General features: G+C 41.0%; 3 protein-coding genes across 6 annotated transcripts in view; 1 reads left to right on the top strand and 2 right to left on the bottom strand.

Moving 5' to 3' along the window:
- Window positions 1-4,028, bottom strand: part of LOC113020740 (mitochondrial import inner membrane translocase subunit TIM16-like) — a 122,074-nt gene extending 118,046 nt beyond the window's left edge. The window contains exons 1-5 of one of the 2 annotated variants that reach the window (XM_026164947.1): window positions 3,681-4,028; window positions 2,038-2,134; window positions 1,507-1,587; window positions 1,268-1,338; window positions 67-253 (exon numbers count right to left, since the gene is read on the bottom strand). In XM_026164947.1, the coding sequence (XP_026020732.1) occupies window positions 67-253; window positions 1,268-1,338; window positions 1,507-1,587; window positions 2,038-2,134; window positions 3,681-3,740 (496 nt within the window). In that variant the 5' untranslated portion in view covers window positions 3,741-4,028. The remainder of the gene's footprint in view (window positions 1-66; window positions 254-1,267; window positions 1,339-1,506; window positions 1,588-2,037; window positions 2,135-3,680) is intronic. The other variant, XM_026164950.1, reaches the window with a different exon arrangement.
- Window positions 4,029-4,193: 165 nt separating this feature from the next.
- dnaja3a (DnaJ heat shock protein family (Hsp40) member A3a) lies at window positions 4,194-9,460 on the top strand. Of its 2 annotated transcripts, XM_026164946.1 has the most exons (12): window positions 4,194-4,455; window positions 5,470-5,612; window positions 5,699-5,782; window positions 5,886-6,092; window positions 6,231-6,383; window positions 6,466-6,613; window positions 7,222-7,286; window positions 7,402-7,530; window positions 7,622-7,737; window positions 7,821-7,918; window positions 8,076-8,208; window positions 8,466-9,460. In XM_026164946.1, the coding sequence occupies exons 1-11, from the start codon at window positions 4,212-4,214 to the stop codon at window positions 8,192-8,194; spliced, it is 1,506 nt and encodes a 501-aa protein (XP_026020731.1). In that variant the 5' UTR covers window positions 4,194-4,211; the 3' UTR covers window positions 8,195-8,208; window positions 8,466-9,460. The 2 variants fall into 2 exon arrangements, with proteins under 2 accessions (XP_026020731.1, XP_026020730.1); XM_026164945.1 differs by lacking the exon at window positions 8,076-8,208 and having other exon boundaries at window positions 4,200-4,455; window positions 8,466-9,454.
- A 1,684-nt stretch (window positions 9,461-11,144) lies between these two features.
- hmox2b (heme oxygenase 2b) lies at window positions 11,145-16,420 on the bottom strand. 2 transcript variants are annotated; one of them, XM_026164944.1, is made up of 7 exons: window positions 16,369-16,420; window positions 15,630-15,779; window positions 14,347-14,462; window positions 14,119-14,236; window positions 13,428-13,919; window positions 12,984-13,107; window positions 11,145-12,895 (listed from the first exon to the last, which is right to left on the bottom strand). In XM_026164944.1, the coding sequence occupies exons 3-7, from the start codon at window positions 14,412-14,414 to the stop codon at window positions 12,768-12,770; spliced, it is 930 nt and encodes a 309-aa protein (XP_026020729.1). In that variant the 5' UTR covers window positions 14,415-14,462; window positions 15,630-15,779; window positions 16,369-16,420; the 3' UTR covers window positions 11,145-12,767. The 2 variants fall into 2 exon arrangements, with proteins under 2 accessions (XP_026020729.1, XP_026020728.1); XM_026164943.1 differs by having other exon boundaries at window positions 16,327-16,405.
- Window positions 16,421-16,730: the final 310 nt, after the last annotated feature.

Genomic DNA, 16,730 nt, shown 5'->3' with positions numbered 1-16,730 from the left:
ACAAAGATTTTGAGATTTGTTTCAAATAAAAAAATTTAACTGTGCTCAGCTGCTGGTTGTAGTTACCTGCTAGCGGTGCTTCCTGGCAGTTGGTGTCCCAAATCTGAGCAGACTTAGTGGTGCCAACAGCCAGCAAGCCAGAGGAGGTGGGGTGGAAGAGCACCAGCTCGAGCCTGCCCTGACCTGGCCGCAGGGTCAGCTCTGGACTGCTGGACTGCTCCTGCGCCAGATCACACAAACGCCACAGCTTCACCTGCGCACACGAAAGGACTAAAAATAAAGATAATGGCTCTTTCTCCCTCTTCCTGCCATCTCTGTATCCATTTCAGGGAAAAAACAAACCTTCATCCCTTTTCTCCCCCTCTCCCTCCTCTTAGCAAAACAAACAATACGGCTAGATCAGGTGATTCTGAATCCTCCCTTAGTTACACTACAATAGGCCTAAGCTGCTGGGAGGATTCCCATAATGCACTGAGGGTTTCTTCTTCACTCACTCACTAAATGTGTTTATACATGACTCTGCATTTAATCATTAAGTATTATTATTGTGTGGCTCTCTTCTACAGTGTGTTTTTTGTCCTCTCTCCCTCCCCTCACCAACCGGTCATGGCTAGGCTAAGCAACCATAAGACTGCAGGAGCTGTGGTTGTCTAGCCTCACAAAGGGAACAAACTGTGTGAAGAAGATCAAAACAGCATGTAATTAAAATATCAAAGTGTAACATCAACCAGGCCGTCAAATGATGTATTTCTCTAAATGTTGAATAATTTGGGGTCTGGGCTCATGTTATGTTTCTAACATCAATATCAGATTACATGAAAATTTATGAAAAAGAGTTTATATAAAGTCTAGTTAAGTCAGGAAAAACACACAATTGAGATCACGTTTCCCAGACATTTTCCCTGCTCAGCACAACCAAGCTGGTGAAACAATATGACGTGCTGGCAAAAGATAAGAGGAGAGAAAGTGTTTTGCAGATGCGGGGCATTGCAGATCACTTTGTTTGTGTGTGCGGCAAAAGTTGCATATCTTTACGGGTCTGTGAGGTAAACCGAGCTGCTGAGTATGAAGACGCAGGACCCCGCTCAGCACATTCCAGTAAGCTGGGGCACCTGTGGCTGAGAGAAAGGAGTCTTCAAAACGTTTAAATAGGAAAAACAATTCAAAATCCTGGCAGGAATAACAAGGCCTGAGACGATGGAACGTTGGCTTATGAGTATATTTGAACGAACAAGGTCAGAAAGAAGTAGGACACTGAACAGCTCACCGTTTCATCTACTGAGCATGTTGCCAGGAGACTATCATCAAAAGGAGAGAAGTCCATGTCAGTCACAAGATCTGACAGGAGAGAAGGAAAATTAATTAATAGACATTAGCATAAGATATTAGAACCAGGTCATGTGTCTACTTTCACTTCTGAGAAACATCATGTAGATTTCTCATGTGATTTCTGTTTTTAAAGAGTTTAAGAGGCAATCAAAAGGATTAAAAAAAAAAAAAAACTACCAGAATGGCAGGAAATCTGGGTGACAGCCCGCTGGCCGTCTGAGCCTGGTTGGACTGAAGACAAGCCCAGCATGCCTCCACCTGTGGACACGTACAGCAGACAGGAAATGTCAGGAATTATCCTTTCAAAAATTCAAAATGTTCCTTCTAACTGTGTTTGATTTTTAGGTTATGTTATCTTGATATTCTGAACAGCAGTATAAACATGACTCATACTGTAAAAAGTGGATACTTCTATCTGACAAAGATAAGCCTGAGTAAATTCAAATGTATTTTTAACGTGATGATTTTATTTAAGAAGCGGAAAAAACAATCGATCCAAACCTATCTGGCCCTATTTGAAAAGTAACACCCCACCCTTGTTAACTCCTGATTTAACTATAATTAACCACATTTTTGAAAAGCTGAGTTCAGTTTCAGTAATCAACCCAGGTTGGAAAACCTTACAAAGACATCAGGAAGGGGGCAAATACCTTTTCACAGCACAGTATAAGGGAATGTTACTGTTCTGCCAAACCTTTATAGTCTTACCAGCCTGCTCAGTATTGAAAGCCACCAGCTTGGAACTTGCTTTGATGTGGTTGCCCTGGGAGGCAAAGGAGCCAGCATGGACATTGTTGATCCACTCCTAGTGGAAACACATGGGTTTAATAATGCGCAAGCATAAGTCAATGCAAAAAAGACCACAAACAACCATCTCCTCTTTGTTTCATAATATTAAGCCACACACTGTCACAACCATAAAAAAAAAGAAAAAGAAAGCAAACGCTGCAATAAACAGGAAGGATCTGACAGAGAGCACACACACATGCACGCATGAGTGGGAAGGAAGTGGAAGTCCTCCCTGCTTTGCACAGCAGAGAACTCTTAAAACTCTTTCATAACATTAACAAGGCAAGAGCAGCTAGAGGAAAGTGTGTCTGTACAGCATGCTCCAGTAAGTACTGCTGCGCTGCTATTCAGGAAACTAAGAGCAATCCTGATGGTCATTCAGCCGCTAAAGGGCACTTTGACAGCTCCGACAGCCTTGCAGAAGAGATGTATTGCTGCTCTGTTCATCCATTTCAAAGCACTCTTTGCATTTATTGCAACAAAACTAGACATGTTTGTGTCAAAAGCGAGGTAGACAACAAATGCAAATACATCACACTAGAGGCCGTTTCAATCCCAAACAAAATCACAACATATGACTTAACTTAAATTCCTCAATCTAAACCACATATAATGCTGATTATTACAATAACTGAGTCTATAAAACTTCTAGTTATATCATCTGAAAGACAACTTTATGTTCACTGGTCACTTTCTTTCACTACCTTTTTTAAATTCCTCTGCAGGCCTATGATTTGAAGTAGCTTTGACATAAAATTGCTTTCTTTTCTCATTCTAGCCACATAATCCTGCATCTCCTCTTGACCAACATTTCACCCCTGCACTGAGTATAAAATGTCAGCACACAGACACATGACTTCACATTAAATCTGCTCTCCGGTGCAAAGGGCTAGTTTAACATTCACAAGAGCAAAGCACCACCTGCTGTCTTAAACCCCGGGCACAGATTTGTAGAGATACCACTGTTTCTGTGCATGCCAAGGATTGCCTCGGCTTTAAAAATAAAATTAAAAAAAAAAAAGCTGGGGATTACATTATAATATACACCTCACAAAGCAGAGCTTTAGGCGTTTAAAGTTGAGAAAGAATTGGTCCAGATTTGTATGCAAGACACTGCAGTCCAGTCCAGACATGTCAACAATTGCAATCTGCAGGACTACTATCACTGAAAAAGAGGCAACTGTGGTAGTTATATGGTAGTTATATTATTATTATTATTTTCCTTTCCCAGTGGCTGAAAATCGGAGCAATCAAAACCATATAATACTGCAGCAAAGAGCTAATAAGCTATTTTAACACAAGTATGGTGATGTGCATCACCACAGCATCCTATCACGGCTGACAGCAGTGTGCAACCACAATGATTTCAGTCTTCACTAAGAGCCCACAGAACACTTGCATCTCCTGCTCTGAATGCTGTGCAGATTTCCAGATGCAGGAAGTTCAACATCCCTTGCAAACACGCAGGCGTTCCCCACAAAAGAGCACACCACAGAGCTAATTACCAACGCTAACGCTAGCTAGCAAATCTGCACCTATTCTGTTGCTCGCAAGCTACTCACATCTTTCTTGGCAATTTTCGGAGTGGTGTTTTTGAATTTGGAGGTCTTAAAGCGATTCATGCTGCCCTCTCAAACTGACTTTCGTGCCTTCCGGGTGTCTGTGTCGAGGTGGCTGGTACTCGGCAAAGGAGGGTTCCTTCTACAGCTGACAGTTCAGCCTTGCCGCTTAAGTGTTCGCTCGCTTTGCTCCACGGAGCTGTCCGACAGGGCGGGAGATTTGTTTCTGGATTGTTGCTGTCTTCACGCGCTACGCCGTGTTGCAAAAGGTGTGCATCCTCTTTCGTTTGTCACTTGTTATGTTCGATATACAGAGGAAAGTCAGGGGAAATTGAATAATTTTAGCCGGTCGTGATTTATATGATGTGACTTCTTAAGCAGAATTTATTTAAAAAAAGAAAAGGTGATTTAAGTTAAATTTTCAAAGCTCATATTTTCTTGAGAGAGTGACATCTCGGATTAAACAGAATATCTTGGGGGGGGGGGGGGGGGGGGGGGGGGGGTTTAGTGGGAGACGCCCACTGTTTCCCGAACATGCGCAGAGCGTCTGGAGCGGCGGCCAGTGTAGCAATGATGGCGTCCTCGGCTGCTCGTTTCTCCTCACGTTGGATTACAGTCGCCGTGTCTTCAGGACAGCGGAGAGCTGTCAGTGCTATTGTGTGCTCTGGGCATGGAGAAGTCCGGAGTTTCTCTACACTGCGGGCCGAAAAACTGTGGCGCGATGGGAGCCTGGTGTGTGGCGGAGTGGGGAAAGCGGTGACATTGAGAGGGCTGTCAGGTAAGAGCTGTGTTAGCCATATGGTAGTAGCCTTAGCTAGGCTAGGCTAGGCTAGGCTAGGCTATTCTAGGCTAATTGTTTTGAAGTTCACTCGAATGACGCAGGGTAAGACAGCTAAATAAAAGTGCCCTCATGACGGCTCAAGCAAACACTGAAGAAAAGACGAGCTTGGAGACCGGCGTATTTTTATGATGCACTCTCAAAGTTGATCAAATGTGATGCAGTCAGTCTTGCATACTTTGCAGCCATTAAGTTCAGTTTGCAGGAGACCGATGCCGGTGTTACATTTTGCTGTCAGACTGTAGATTTTGGCCTGGTCAGTAACTTAACACTAACATTAGACCTGTCAGTTTGACTAATTCACATGCTCCACATTTGGAGGGGGCTTTAGGGATCTGTGTTGTTTCTAGAATCTTCTGTCAGTTAGGGTTAGTCTAAGGATGCTTTCCATTCATGTCTTTTAGCATTATTTGTCACCTTCACTCGCTAACTAACCGCAGAAAACAATGTTAAACACACTAATTAGTGACACAGTTACACAAACACCTACAGAAATATCCACAGCTTACTTACATTTTTATTCCACATCTTATTTTTCAAGAATTGTGTTATTGGAATAATCCCACAGAGGAAACCATCTAACATGATCCACGATACTTCTTGTACAGTGGATTTGTGGACAGATGAGCCACAACTTTAACTTTTTAGTTAAAAATGCACCACTGCATTTGGAGAGACATCTCATTTATCCATACATACCTCTTAGGATCACAGTGGGGCTACAGCCTATCCCAGCTGATATAGGCTACACCCTGGACAGATTGTCAGTCCATCACAGAGCTAACGGAGAGACAAACAACCACACATTCTCAGATCCACACTCTAGTGTTATTTGGTTGTAGATGCATCCAAGTTTTACATTAAAGCTGTCCTCCATCTGGCGTCTTTTTACTTGTCTGCATTTCTCTTTAAATGTCTTGAAACTGTACTCACACCTTTCACCCTGCTGAACAGTTCCAGGCCTCAAACCACCAAACGCTGTCTACACTCAGTCCTTTCACACAAGTGCCCCTGCCAGCAGCAAACAGGACTTTTACCAGGTTCTTGGGGTACCTCGCACAGCAACGCAGAAGGAGATCAAGAAAGCCTACTACCAGGTCTGTTCCTGCCTGAGATGCAGCTTGAACTGAGCACAGTAGTGTTTGCAGTAGCTGACGGTGTGTTCATGTTTGCTGTCCCTCAGATGGCTAAAAAGTATCACCCTGACACCAACAAAGATGACCCACAAGCCAAGGAAAAATTTGCTCAGCTGGCTGAAGCTTATGAGGTTTGGTTTTGGGCATTAATTCTACTCTAGATTTGCTTTGCTCATTGAAACCTATGAAACATCTCCAGGTTTTACCATTATTACCTTACTTTGTTCTTCATAGGTTCTTAGTGATGAAGTGAAGAGGAAGCAGTATGATACATATGGCACAGCGGGCTTTGATGCAGGTCAGGCGGGTAGAGGACAGCATTACTGGAGTGGACATGCCAGCAATGTGGATCCAGAGGAGCTCTTCCGCAAAATCTTTGGAGAATTCTCTGGAGGCCGCGGCTTTGGAGACTTCGGCGCCATATTTGATCAGCCACAGGAGGTTAGAGGGATATTGTGAAATAGGGTGAAGTGAAGACGAGCGATTCCTTAGCTGATTCTAATTGAAACAGTTTATTTTATCAATCAGAATGTCCTCTTCTTACATGTTTTATTTGTTTGTTTTGCCTCCCTCTCATAGTACATTATGGAGCTGACATTTACTCAGGCAGCAAAGGGAGTCAACAAAGAGATGTCAGTTAACATCGAAACAGCCTGCCAGCGCTGTGATGGTAAAGGCCACGAGCCAGGCACTAAGGTGCAACACTGCCACAACTGCAATGGTTCTGGCATGGTAAGAGCTCCAACAATCATCTCGTTTCTATCTCTTTTTTTTTCCCAAGTGTGTTATTAAACATTAATTTTCCCCGCTATAGGAAACAGTAAATACTGGCCCATTTGTGATGCGTTCCACATGTCGGCGCTGCGGTGGCAAAGGCACGGTCATTTCCACCCCCTGCAACTCTTGTCGTGGCACGGGACAAACCAAACAGAAGAAGACGGTGATGGTTCCTGTGCCTGCAGGTCAGTCACACTCAAGTCTGTTTATCTGACTACTGTTTACACGCTGCAAATACCTCAAGGATATGTTTGCATTCATTTTTAATGAGCAGGACCATGTGCCAAAGCAAGCTTTGCTATAGGCTGTTTCACAAAGTTATTGAAACATTGCCTAAAAGGGCAGCTTCACTGATGAACATTGAGTAAAAGATAGTTTAATCACTCAGAATTTGAAAGAATGCAAAGATAAAATTACTCTTAACTAGTTAAATACATAATGTGACTCGAGTAATGTAATCAGGGTTATTTTGGCTCCTTTTTTGTCCGTATAGTTATGCATATTAAATTGAAAATGGTCTTGTGCCAGAAAGTTAATTAGCTCTGTCCTAAATGTATAATTAAATAGTTGTGGACTGGAGGATAGTTTATCTCTGTATTGAGGTGTTTAGTCTAGAAAAACAAAATAGACATTTAATCTTAAAAATTTAAAGTATAAATGTAAGCGACATCTCCTCCTTGTACCTTTTAAAGCCTGCTGGTGTTGATCTTAATGGGATTATTCTTTGAGATGGATCGTTCCACTGTTCAAGTTAAAAGTCGTTTTAATTGATACTACATATTATGCCCTGCAGGAGTGGAGGATGGTCAGACCGTGAGAATGCCGGTTGGAAAGAAGGAGATCTTCATCACATTTAAGGTGGGTATTTGTTGCGCATCAGTTGCTGCTATTTAATGCTAATCTCATAGCCAGACCTTCCAGAAGGGTTTCCTTCTGAGCCTCTTTAATGGGATTGCCGTGTGATTGTGACCAGGTCCAAAAAAGTCCCATATTCAGGAGGGACGGCGCAGACATCCACTCTGACCTTTACGTATCCGTAGCGCAAGCCATCCTGGGCGGCACAGCGAGAACACAGGGCCTATATGAAACTCTGAATTTATCTGTAAGTAGAAAGTCTTGTTACCCGAATAACAACAACTTTGGGCAACATTTCAAACACATTCAGTGTAACAATTGACTGGATTTGTCTTTAGATCCCTACAGGCATCCAGACAGACCAGAGGATCCGCCTGTCAGGGAAGGGAATTGCTCGAGTCAGTGGCTATGGCTTTGGAGATCACTACATCCACGTCAAAATTAAAATACCCAAGTAAGACTGCACTGACATCCTTGCAGTGTAATTTAAAAATGTATTAAATCACAATAAAGCTAAAACCTTGTTTTCCTGTATAGGAATCTCACAGATAGGCAAAGAGCTCTGTTGATGAGCTACGCTGAGGATGAGACGGACATAGAGGGGACAGTAAATGGTGTCACTGCCACCACCACAGGTACACAGCTTCATCTGGTTTCCTGCTTTTTTCATTACCTACTTCTACCTTCTTCTGTGGTTTTTGCTATGTACTTCTGGTCCACTGAAATAAGATTGAGAAAGGAATTTCTGCCTAGTTGATAAACCTGGCTGATGGAGTATCAATCTCTGTCCAGGTGGGGGCAGCAGTGGTAGGCGGTCTGAGGCAGGGCAAAGAAAACATGACAACAAGGCAGAGTTGAATCAACAAGTTGGCTTCTTCTCCAAATTAAGGAAATTATTTAGTTCGTCCTGACAGCCACAAACCAGGTAGGACTGGTTACTGATTTATGTTCATCTCTCACTGAACCTTTTCTCGTGCTGTTGTTCACAAACAGTAAACTTTTTTAATATACTTTTTTAATACTTTGTTATCTGGTTTGTGGCTGTCGCATAAGAACACAGTGCATTTAGCCAGTTTAGGGATGTATCAGGTGTCTGCTCCTTATCTTTTCAATTTGGCTGTTTTTCTTGTTGTCTTAAGTTCTTTTTTTTTTTCTTTTCTTTTTTTTTGCTTCCTTTTCAAGGTAAAAGATCTTCCATGAACTGAGAGCCTCCATCAGTGTGTCAGAAGACAAGTAGGAGGACAACGGAAAGAGGAATACTGGGATTTGGACAACTGTAGTTCTGGATGGAGTATTACAGACCTACCTACCCAGCGCTGTATCAAAAACCAAGAGGATTATGCACTTTGTACCTCTGCCAAAGTGGATCCTGGAACAAGAAACCTCTGTTGAGCATCCATAGAAGCAATGGTGATAGCAAACACTTGTAATTTCTTATGTCAATGTTAGTTTTCTATTCTTTATCAGAAGAGAAACATAACGGTGATAACAGCATCCACATGCGCACAAATAAGTTATTGTATCCACAAAGACTTCAGGTGCAGTCTAAAGTTTTATTCAGGGTTAAACAATCCTGTTATTAATCTTTCAGTTCTGTATGCATCAGTTGTGTTTTCATGCTTGGGCTTCTCCGCTTCCTCAGCGCTGCCAGTCCTGGCAGGATAAACATCAAAATAAAGTTTGCTGTGGTGGGCTGGAGGTGTGTCAACAGTGGAAAGTAAAAGTCTCAGAATTATCATAGAAGATCGAACTGAACTGTTCAAACTGTGAAAACTGATTTATTCTGATCTGTCATGTTGCATTATGAGAGAGCAATTGATTTTAATCCTCAACCACAGTCCACATGTACATAAACAGCTGTAGAGCATACATTAATGCATCAATGTGCTATATAGAAGAGATACTGTACAGCTCTAATAAAGCTAGGGCCCAGAAAAAAAAACTTTTATGTAAAGTACAGAAAAAATAAAGTTCACAATGCTTTGACTCTGTCTGCACCTTAATGTTTAACATGTCTTTGTATATGCACTGATCGTTTCATTAGGTACACCCGTAAACAGAGATGCATTACAGCGCTACTGCTCCGGCACTTTTACATTTTCACTTTTTGTTGACATTGTCATCTTTTTATTGTGTGGAGGGCATTTGTCAGAGGCAAGATTTAGAAAAGTCAGCACAGGTATTAACAGCTGTACTACATAGCTGTAAGAAATAATTGGTAAAAACTTTAGATAATATTATAACCTAACAGAAACTAAAACTAAAGAGAGTTCCTCTGTTTTTCAAGTTCATTTTTTCCCCCGAAAGTAGTTTTTATATTGTTTTTCAGATCTAGTTTTAATTTTGCCTCATACCCCCTCAGGGATGGAATTTGTGTGATTCTCAAGCTCTGGTCCTCTACAGGCAGATGAAAGGCTTTGTGGTGTTGATTTTAGGGTTGACAAATCTTCTATAATAACCCTGTGAAATTGCAAATATTTCATCAAATCACGAGAGGTGGTTTCTGTCCAAGGCAACAATCTCTATCCTTCATTGATAATACTGTATGGTTCAAAAACATAAAGACAACAGCAGGGTACCAAAACACTATTACTGCTGGAGAAACACACACACACACACTTTAAGCAGGATGAGAAAGAAGATCCTGCAGAGCCTGGGTTCCATGGCGATGAAGGATTTAGCGCGTGTAATCAGCCAAAACTATAGAAATTATTCGCTTTTTTCTGACTCTTTATACCCTTTTTTAGTCTTATGTATGAGTAATGATGAGCTCATTCACTTTGTTTTATATGTGTAAATGAGTAAACTCATTCCCACACAAAGTGTCTACATTACCCTGTGCAACAAAAAGGTGATGAGCGAAAATAAAGGAGCATCTCTCAAAGGCTACGTTCACACTGCAGGTGTTAATGCTCAATTCCGATTTTTTGATCAAATCCGATGTTTTTGTCTGCTTGTTCACACTACAAATAAAATGTGCCAGCAAACGTGCTCTAGTGTGAACGCTCAAAGCGGCCCGCATGCGCAAAAGAACATGTCACACATAACGCGCTCTGTTTAGACCCACAGCAAACAATATTGTTTGATTGATGGCCCTTAAAATAAAGACTTCGGACTTCGTTTCCCAATTTTTGCTTTAAGTTATTTTGTTATTTACATAATAATGTAGATAACCTAATAAATATCCTTATTGCTGTTTTAGAGAGGAGCGGTGCTTCAAAGGATAGTTGCAGATTTCTGTCAGAATCTACAGATTATACAGTACAAATAAAACGTTCACGTTTCTCCAACGTTGTCTTCCCAACAGTTTCACTGACATCTACGCTGGATGGCCAGGAAGCGTTTGCGATGTCCTCTCCGGTGCTGATAATTGGTGTGTGTCTTGTGTCAGTGATGTAAAAGACGGATTTAATGTGACATGACCGTTCAAACAGCAGTCGCTTTCTAAAACATCGGATATGTATCGGATTCAGTACCACATACGAAAGTGACCCATCGGATTTGAAAATATCGGATTTGTGCCGTTCACACTGTCATACCATGATCGGATATGGGTCGCATAGTGTCAAAAAAATCGGATTTGATGCGCTTTCGCCTGCAGTGTGAACGTAGCCAAAGGTGTGCCAACATTAAACTTTAATTCAAAATCCAAAGAGGCAAGCATACCCTCCATCTGTTTTCTCTCGTTTTGTGGAGTGGTGGAGGACAGCACTATGAGTAACATAACCTGGCACCTACAATTCATCTGTTATTAGACCTTTAGGTGACAATGAATGTATACAACAAATCCATCTCATGTTTTACCCAAAATCGTATAATTACTGTAGCTGTATGATAGAAAAGGCAAACAAACAAAGGAGCAACTATAAGTCAAAAAGAATGTTTTATTTCTTCATGAAAACAAAACATGTCTTTTTTCATTACTGAAAGCATAACATACAGTTTTTCCCCACTCTCATACAAAGAGATTACTCTAGCCAGTTACTAGTAAAGCTCCAGTTAGATACAGATAAGGATTAAGAGCAGAGTCAATGAAAATGCAAGAAAATCAGAAATACATATGACTCAGGCAATCACTCCACGTTTAATCTATGATAATAGGTCCAAAACTACTGAATCATTTTGACACTAGCATTATAAAATGGTATTACGTGGAAACTACAGGAGCGTATCAGCCTATCCCTGTATTTGTCCTCCATATATGATGCATAAAGCCATCTGTCATCAAAAAAATACTGCACATCCACTTATGTGCAGTATTTTTTGTTTTTTTGGTTCTCTGTGCCTCAAGTGCTTTAAGTTAAAAAATACCGTTACTGTGTTAGGATAAAGATTATACTTCAACCACAAAATACATACAGTACACACTTCTCTGTGCTTAAAAAAACAAAATAAAACTCAATATAGGTGATCATCCCACTTCGTACATTCACAATGCATACTGATGCATCCAGAACGAATGGACACATAAATAAGTGCTGAGCTGCTGAAGGTATTCTCACACAAATTCATCTCATGAAAGAATGTGGATGAAGCGTCATTAGTACAAAAATACAATCTTCCTCTTAAAACAGCCGCACGCACCGCTGTCCTAATATAGGCTCCCGTTTGCCAGTAAAGCTGAATTATTACAGTGAATTATTCATATTGGATAGTTAAGCTCTGCAATCAAACCAACAGGCAGGTTTGTTTGGTTTTGTTGAACAAATACAAGGTGCACTGTCACATAATTCTGAAAACAGAGAAATTATACAATTGAACATGCACCAAGAGAGATTAAAATATCCTGTATATGTTATTAGTATGTGAAGACTGATTATTAATCAAGCTTTTAACTGCTATCGCCTGTCTCAAAAAACAAACCGTTTGGAAATATTTGAAGCTGAAGCTTAATGGATTAATGAAATTTGGGTTTTCCCATTAACTTTGCAACTGAATTACTGTGCAGAAATAAAGATAATTATATACGAGGAGTCAAAGTTTACACTTCCAAATAATCTTCTTACTAAAGGCTTCAGTAGAAATCTAAAGTGCACAGCGAACTTTACTAATCACACAATTAACTCACTCTATGTTCAATTTATTATTAAGGAATAAATACTAAACAGCCAGATACAGTTGTGGAACGAAATGTCACTTCAGTAAGAAAATAGGAGATCTACATGAGGTCTCGAGATACGACCAAATGCAACTGGAAGGACACAGATTGGAGGGATAATGCAGGAGGAGGTAGAGAATTTAAAAGATGAATAAATCTAGCGTGATGGATGGAATTATATTGGTCCTATAGATCATTTTGCTTGAATTTAACTGTTCCATATTTTTGTAAGCTTACATTATTATGCAATATGTAACAATAAATAAACTTGGACCACAAGCTATGACACGGTCCACATCTCGTGGAAAGATCTCAGTGTCCTTTACTGTCCTTCCTGTTACAGTCCTCTTTTCACACAGCAGCAGAGTGGCAGACGGAGCGACAGATCACATCAGATACCACGCAACCAGTCCAGCCAAGGCAGCAAACCAAGTAGCAAACAGGACCTGTCCTGTCGGGTGTCTGAGAGCAGCCATGGCCAGCTGACGGACGTATGCTGTTCCACCTGATGCCGCTGTGACACAAAGGAGGTCCAGACAAAAGCTTAGTTAGTGACAAGAAACGGTATCACTTACATATATTTACAAAGGCAGTACACTTACCCATTTTGGCATTGTAGTAGGGACATTTGCTGATGTCTCCACCCATTGCTCCATGAACGGGCATGCCAGCATCTAAAACATCCTCCTGGATGGTTTTGCCGATCTCTTCTAACTCCTCAAACACCTGCCAGAACGAACGTGAAGCATGTGAGGTTGAAATATAAAGTCTACAATTTGTTGTTGGATAACACAGATAGATGAAACATCTATGAGTAATTCAAATACTTGGAAAAAGCAAAACTCATAAGGTTGATGGCTGGAGCCCCGATTTATTACACTACTGAAACAGAAGAACCTTGCACGTCCACCACCAACGGTGCTTGAATGCGTTTGTGTATAAACAGGTGAACTGGAGACACACTTGTTCAACAACTGAGGTTTAAGACTTCTATCAGAAAACTCCACAAAGTGGAAAACAACCTCATCTTCTGCTTGGCCTCTCACCTCAATGTTGAACAGAAAAGCCTTCACAGCCTCATCCACCAGTCTCTTCTTTGTTTCCATGTCCAGTTCCAGCTCATTCATCCGACTTCGATACAGCTGCTTGAATGCTTTGGCGCTATGGATGGCATCGAACTGGTAAAACTCTAAGCCCTCTCCTGTGGGCGGCAGCTTCAAGGCTCTCTGTGCCACCTTCTTCAGCACCTGCCCACCAGATAGGTCCCCCATGTAGCGAGTGTAGGCATGTGCAACCAGCAAAACTGGGTCCTCCTGCCCTACTTGATGGATGCGGTCCACATATTGTTGGGTGGCCTTTGAGCAGCTTGCGTGGCTCTTCCATTCTGGACCGTAAAAGTATTCGAGGTCACGGGCCAGAGCTTCGTGGCGATGCAGCTCAGCGGGAAAATAAAGAGGAGCAAAATGGGGGTGATCCTTGTTTCTTTCAATCTCCTCCTCCAGGGCCGTGTATGTGTAGTAAAGCGCCACCGCACCAAGCTGAGGGAAACAAACATGAAAAATTGGTGTAAAAGCCACTTTTTCTGCCCTTCTTCAAACACAAGCGTAACATGAGCTGTCTGCTTTGTGTTCTTGTTTCCACCAGTTTTCTATAACACATTTATTTGCAGGCTTTGCTTTATGAAGTAGTCTTCTATATAAAAAAAGGACATCGTCTACCTTTTTTCTTGACACTCACCTTGAAGAGCTCTTTGCGGATGCGACCCCTGAGGAAATCTTTCACAAACTGAGTGTTCTCAGCCTTTTCGTGAATCTGCTTGGTCCCTGCTGCCAGCATCTCAGACAGATCCTCTGGCCTGGAGAAAGAAAGGAAGTTTGGTTTGTTGCATATGTGGCAAAACTGAAGCAGGATTATTCATTTCAAATCTTATTAACACAGATACTATGTTACTGGAAGCAGCTTTACCTGAGGGTCTTTTCTTTCTGCTCATACACAGGCCCTGCACCATTGGACACATTCCCTGTTGTCTCCATCTTCTCCAGTGACTTATTGATATGATGTTTCCTGACACCTACTTAACCCTAAAAATCAGAACAAAGCATTTAACAAGCAGTATAGTCACATTAAAAAGTATTATCACGCTCCATAATTTTTAATCTATATGCTGTCAAGGTAGAGTGCTGCCGTACAGCTGCATTGCTCACTGCAGCACTCGAGATCCAAACAAAATTAATAGCGTACAAGAGCTAAAAGGACATTCAGAAACACATCCACTACCAAGAAAAATGTTCTGTCTCACTATCCTGAATAAAAATGTCAAGCACTGTCTCTTAACAAAGCAACTTCAAATCAAACCTGGTAGTTTCTGTACCTTCCTCCTGACAGATGATTTTTTTCCTTTTGTCATCTATCTCACAATATTAAAGAAAAAACAAAATTAAAAAAGGAGGGAGAGCAAGTAATCTACTAATCAGAGGGTTGGTGGTTTGATCCCTGGCTGCTCCAGTATTAATGCCAAGTATCGTCAGGGAAGATACTAACCCCAAGTTTCTCGTTTAAATATGCATGAATGTTAGACAGAAAGCACTTCAGTAGAAAAAGCATAGAAAAAAGTGCCTGTATGAACAGGTGATTGAGGCAAGTTGTATAAAGTGCTTTGAGTGCTCAGGTAGAATAGAAAAGCGCTGTACATCCATTTGCTATTTACCATCTTGGGAGCAGAACGACATTTTTTCCATATGGATCTTTACATGACAACTGACATAACCAAATTTAAGAACATTTCCCAGCCTGACCACCTCTGACTGCCCTGAAGCTAGAGAACTACTTACACTATGTCATTCTAATTTATAGGCCAAATATCTGCTACTGTGACTTCAGGAATAAATAATTTCAAAAGTTCAAGTCTATCATTACTGGAAGTTTTTCAAGGAAATTGGAGATCATCAGGCTGGATGCTCTGGGTCAGTTGACATAGAATGAGACCAATACATTACGCTATTAAAAACAGTTTACCTAGATTAGTGGTTAAGAGTCCACAAAACCTAACTTACAATAAAGTGTGTAATAATAATAATAATAAGTGTGTAATAATAATAATAAGTTTGTAATAATCATATCAGATCCATAATCATAAAGCTAAGTCTGTTTATGGTGTTTGACTTACTGTCAAATACTACCGACACCAAAACATAAATATCCCTTGGATATTTAGACGTACATTAAATAACAGCAGAATTAACTCTTACCCAAGATGACACAGAGGTTAATCAGCAAACGAGTGAAGCTAATAACCTCTTCACAGTGGCTGTCGTCCCTGAGTTAATGATGATGGAGGTCAAAGAAATAAAGCCTTTTTCCACTTAAATCCAGCGGCTTTAAGCCTCTGACCTGATTTACTGTAAGACAAAAAAAAAAGAAAAGAAAGCTAAGACAGGGTCAGAGTGAAAACTGATACAGTACAGACGGGCAAGTGCTGGCTTGGTTTACAGAGATAAGCAGCATCCAGGCAGGTGTGACCTAAATCAATGCAGCCAAACAAAAAGCAGCTCAAACAACACAGCACAGGCCTTCTGGCATTTACCGGGAGACTCCAAGCATAACTCGCACAATGAGCAAGCAAGTGCCATACGAGGAGAGCCTCGTAAGTGATTTAAATCAGCTGAATCCCTCCAATCACAGATCATGTTGTAAAACCACCTTTTATCATCACACGAAGGTTAAACCCGAGAGTTCGTCCTCTAGCTTCCCACAGTGGGAGCATCACTTTAACAACCACAGCTAACTTTACTGAACAACGCTAGCCAAGTTAGCTGTAAGCTAGCTAACATAACATTTCCACAAAACACGCTTAAGATTTGAGAAATCAGCGGTTTGCCACACACCAGGGGCCCACGTCTCTGTTCGTAAAATGTAATAATGCTAAATTACAATGCCACAACAAACCTTCTCTGCACCGTGATAAGCTACCTACAGCTACAAAATTACCGTGCGGAGGTCCAGAGCGAAACTACGTTTAACTCCGCCCCTTCGATGATCACATGATACTCTACAGGATGCTCTAAGATTTGTAGTTCTCGCACAGGACTACAGAAAAAAAAAACTATCCAGAAAAAATTCCGTATCTTCATAGTATTAGGCTTTTCGTCACAGCGAAAAGGGCTACTGAAAAAACTATTAAAATTGGCTATAATAAAAGATGTAGCTGAATAATGAAGAATTTCAACTAAATCATAGATTTCAAATAGCTAGTCCCGTCGAACTATCTGTTTATTACTCCAATAATTGAGAAATTCATGTAACTATGGAGAAAAGGGCAGTAGTATGTCACAATAGGGACAATAAGATAG

The sequence above is a fragment of the Astatotilapia calliptera genome, chromosome 4 (assembly GCF_900246225.1).
Source record: "Astatotilapia calliptera chromosome 4, fAstCal1.2, whole genome shotgun sequence".
Lineage (NCBI taxonomy): Eukaryota > Metazoa > Chordata > Actinopteri > Cichliformes > Cichlidae > Astatotilapia > Astatotilapia calliptera.
The sequence above is the reverse complement of the archived record's forward strand: the minus strand, read 5'-3'. Positions and strand labels throughout refer to the sequence as shown.

Bases quoted from the DNA above. Each gene is read 5' to 3' on its own strand.
- dnaja3a (XM_026164946.1), top strand. From the start codon at position 4,212: ATGCGCAGAGCGTCTGGAGCGGCGGCCAGTGTAGCAATGATGGCGTCC. The intron at 5,613-5,698 runs GTCTGTTCCTGC...GCTGTCCCTCAG, and splicing joins TCAAGAAAGCCTACTACCAG to ATGGCTAAAAAGTATCACCC. The intron at 6,614-7,221 runs GTCAGTCACACT...TATGCCCTGCAG, and splicing joins GATGGTTCCTGTGCCTGCAG to GAGTGGAGGATGGTCAGACC.
- hmox2b (XM_026164944.1), bottom strand. From the start codon at position 14,414: ATGGAGACAACAGGGAATGTGTCCAATGGTGCAGGGCCTGTGTATGAG. The intron at 14,237-14,346 runs GTAAAGCTGCTT...TTCTTTCTCCAG, and splicing joins CAGAAAGAAAAGACCCTCAG to GCCAGAGGATCTGTCTGAGA. The intron at 13,920-14,118 runs GTGAGTGTCAAG...TGTTTCCCTCAG, and splicing joins TCCGCAAAGAGCTCTTCAAG to CTTGGTGCGGTGGCGCTTTA.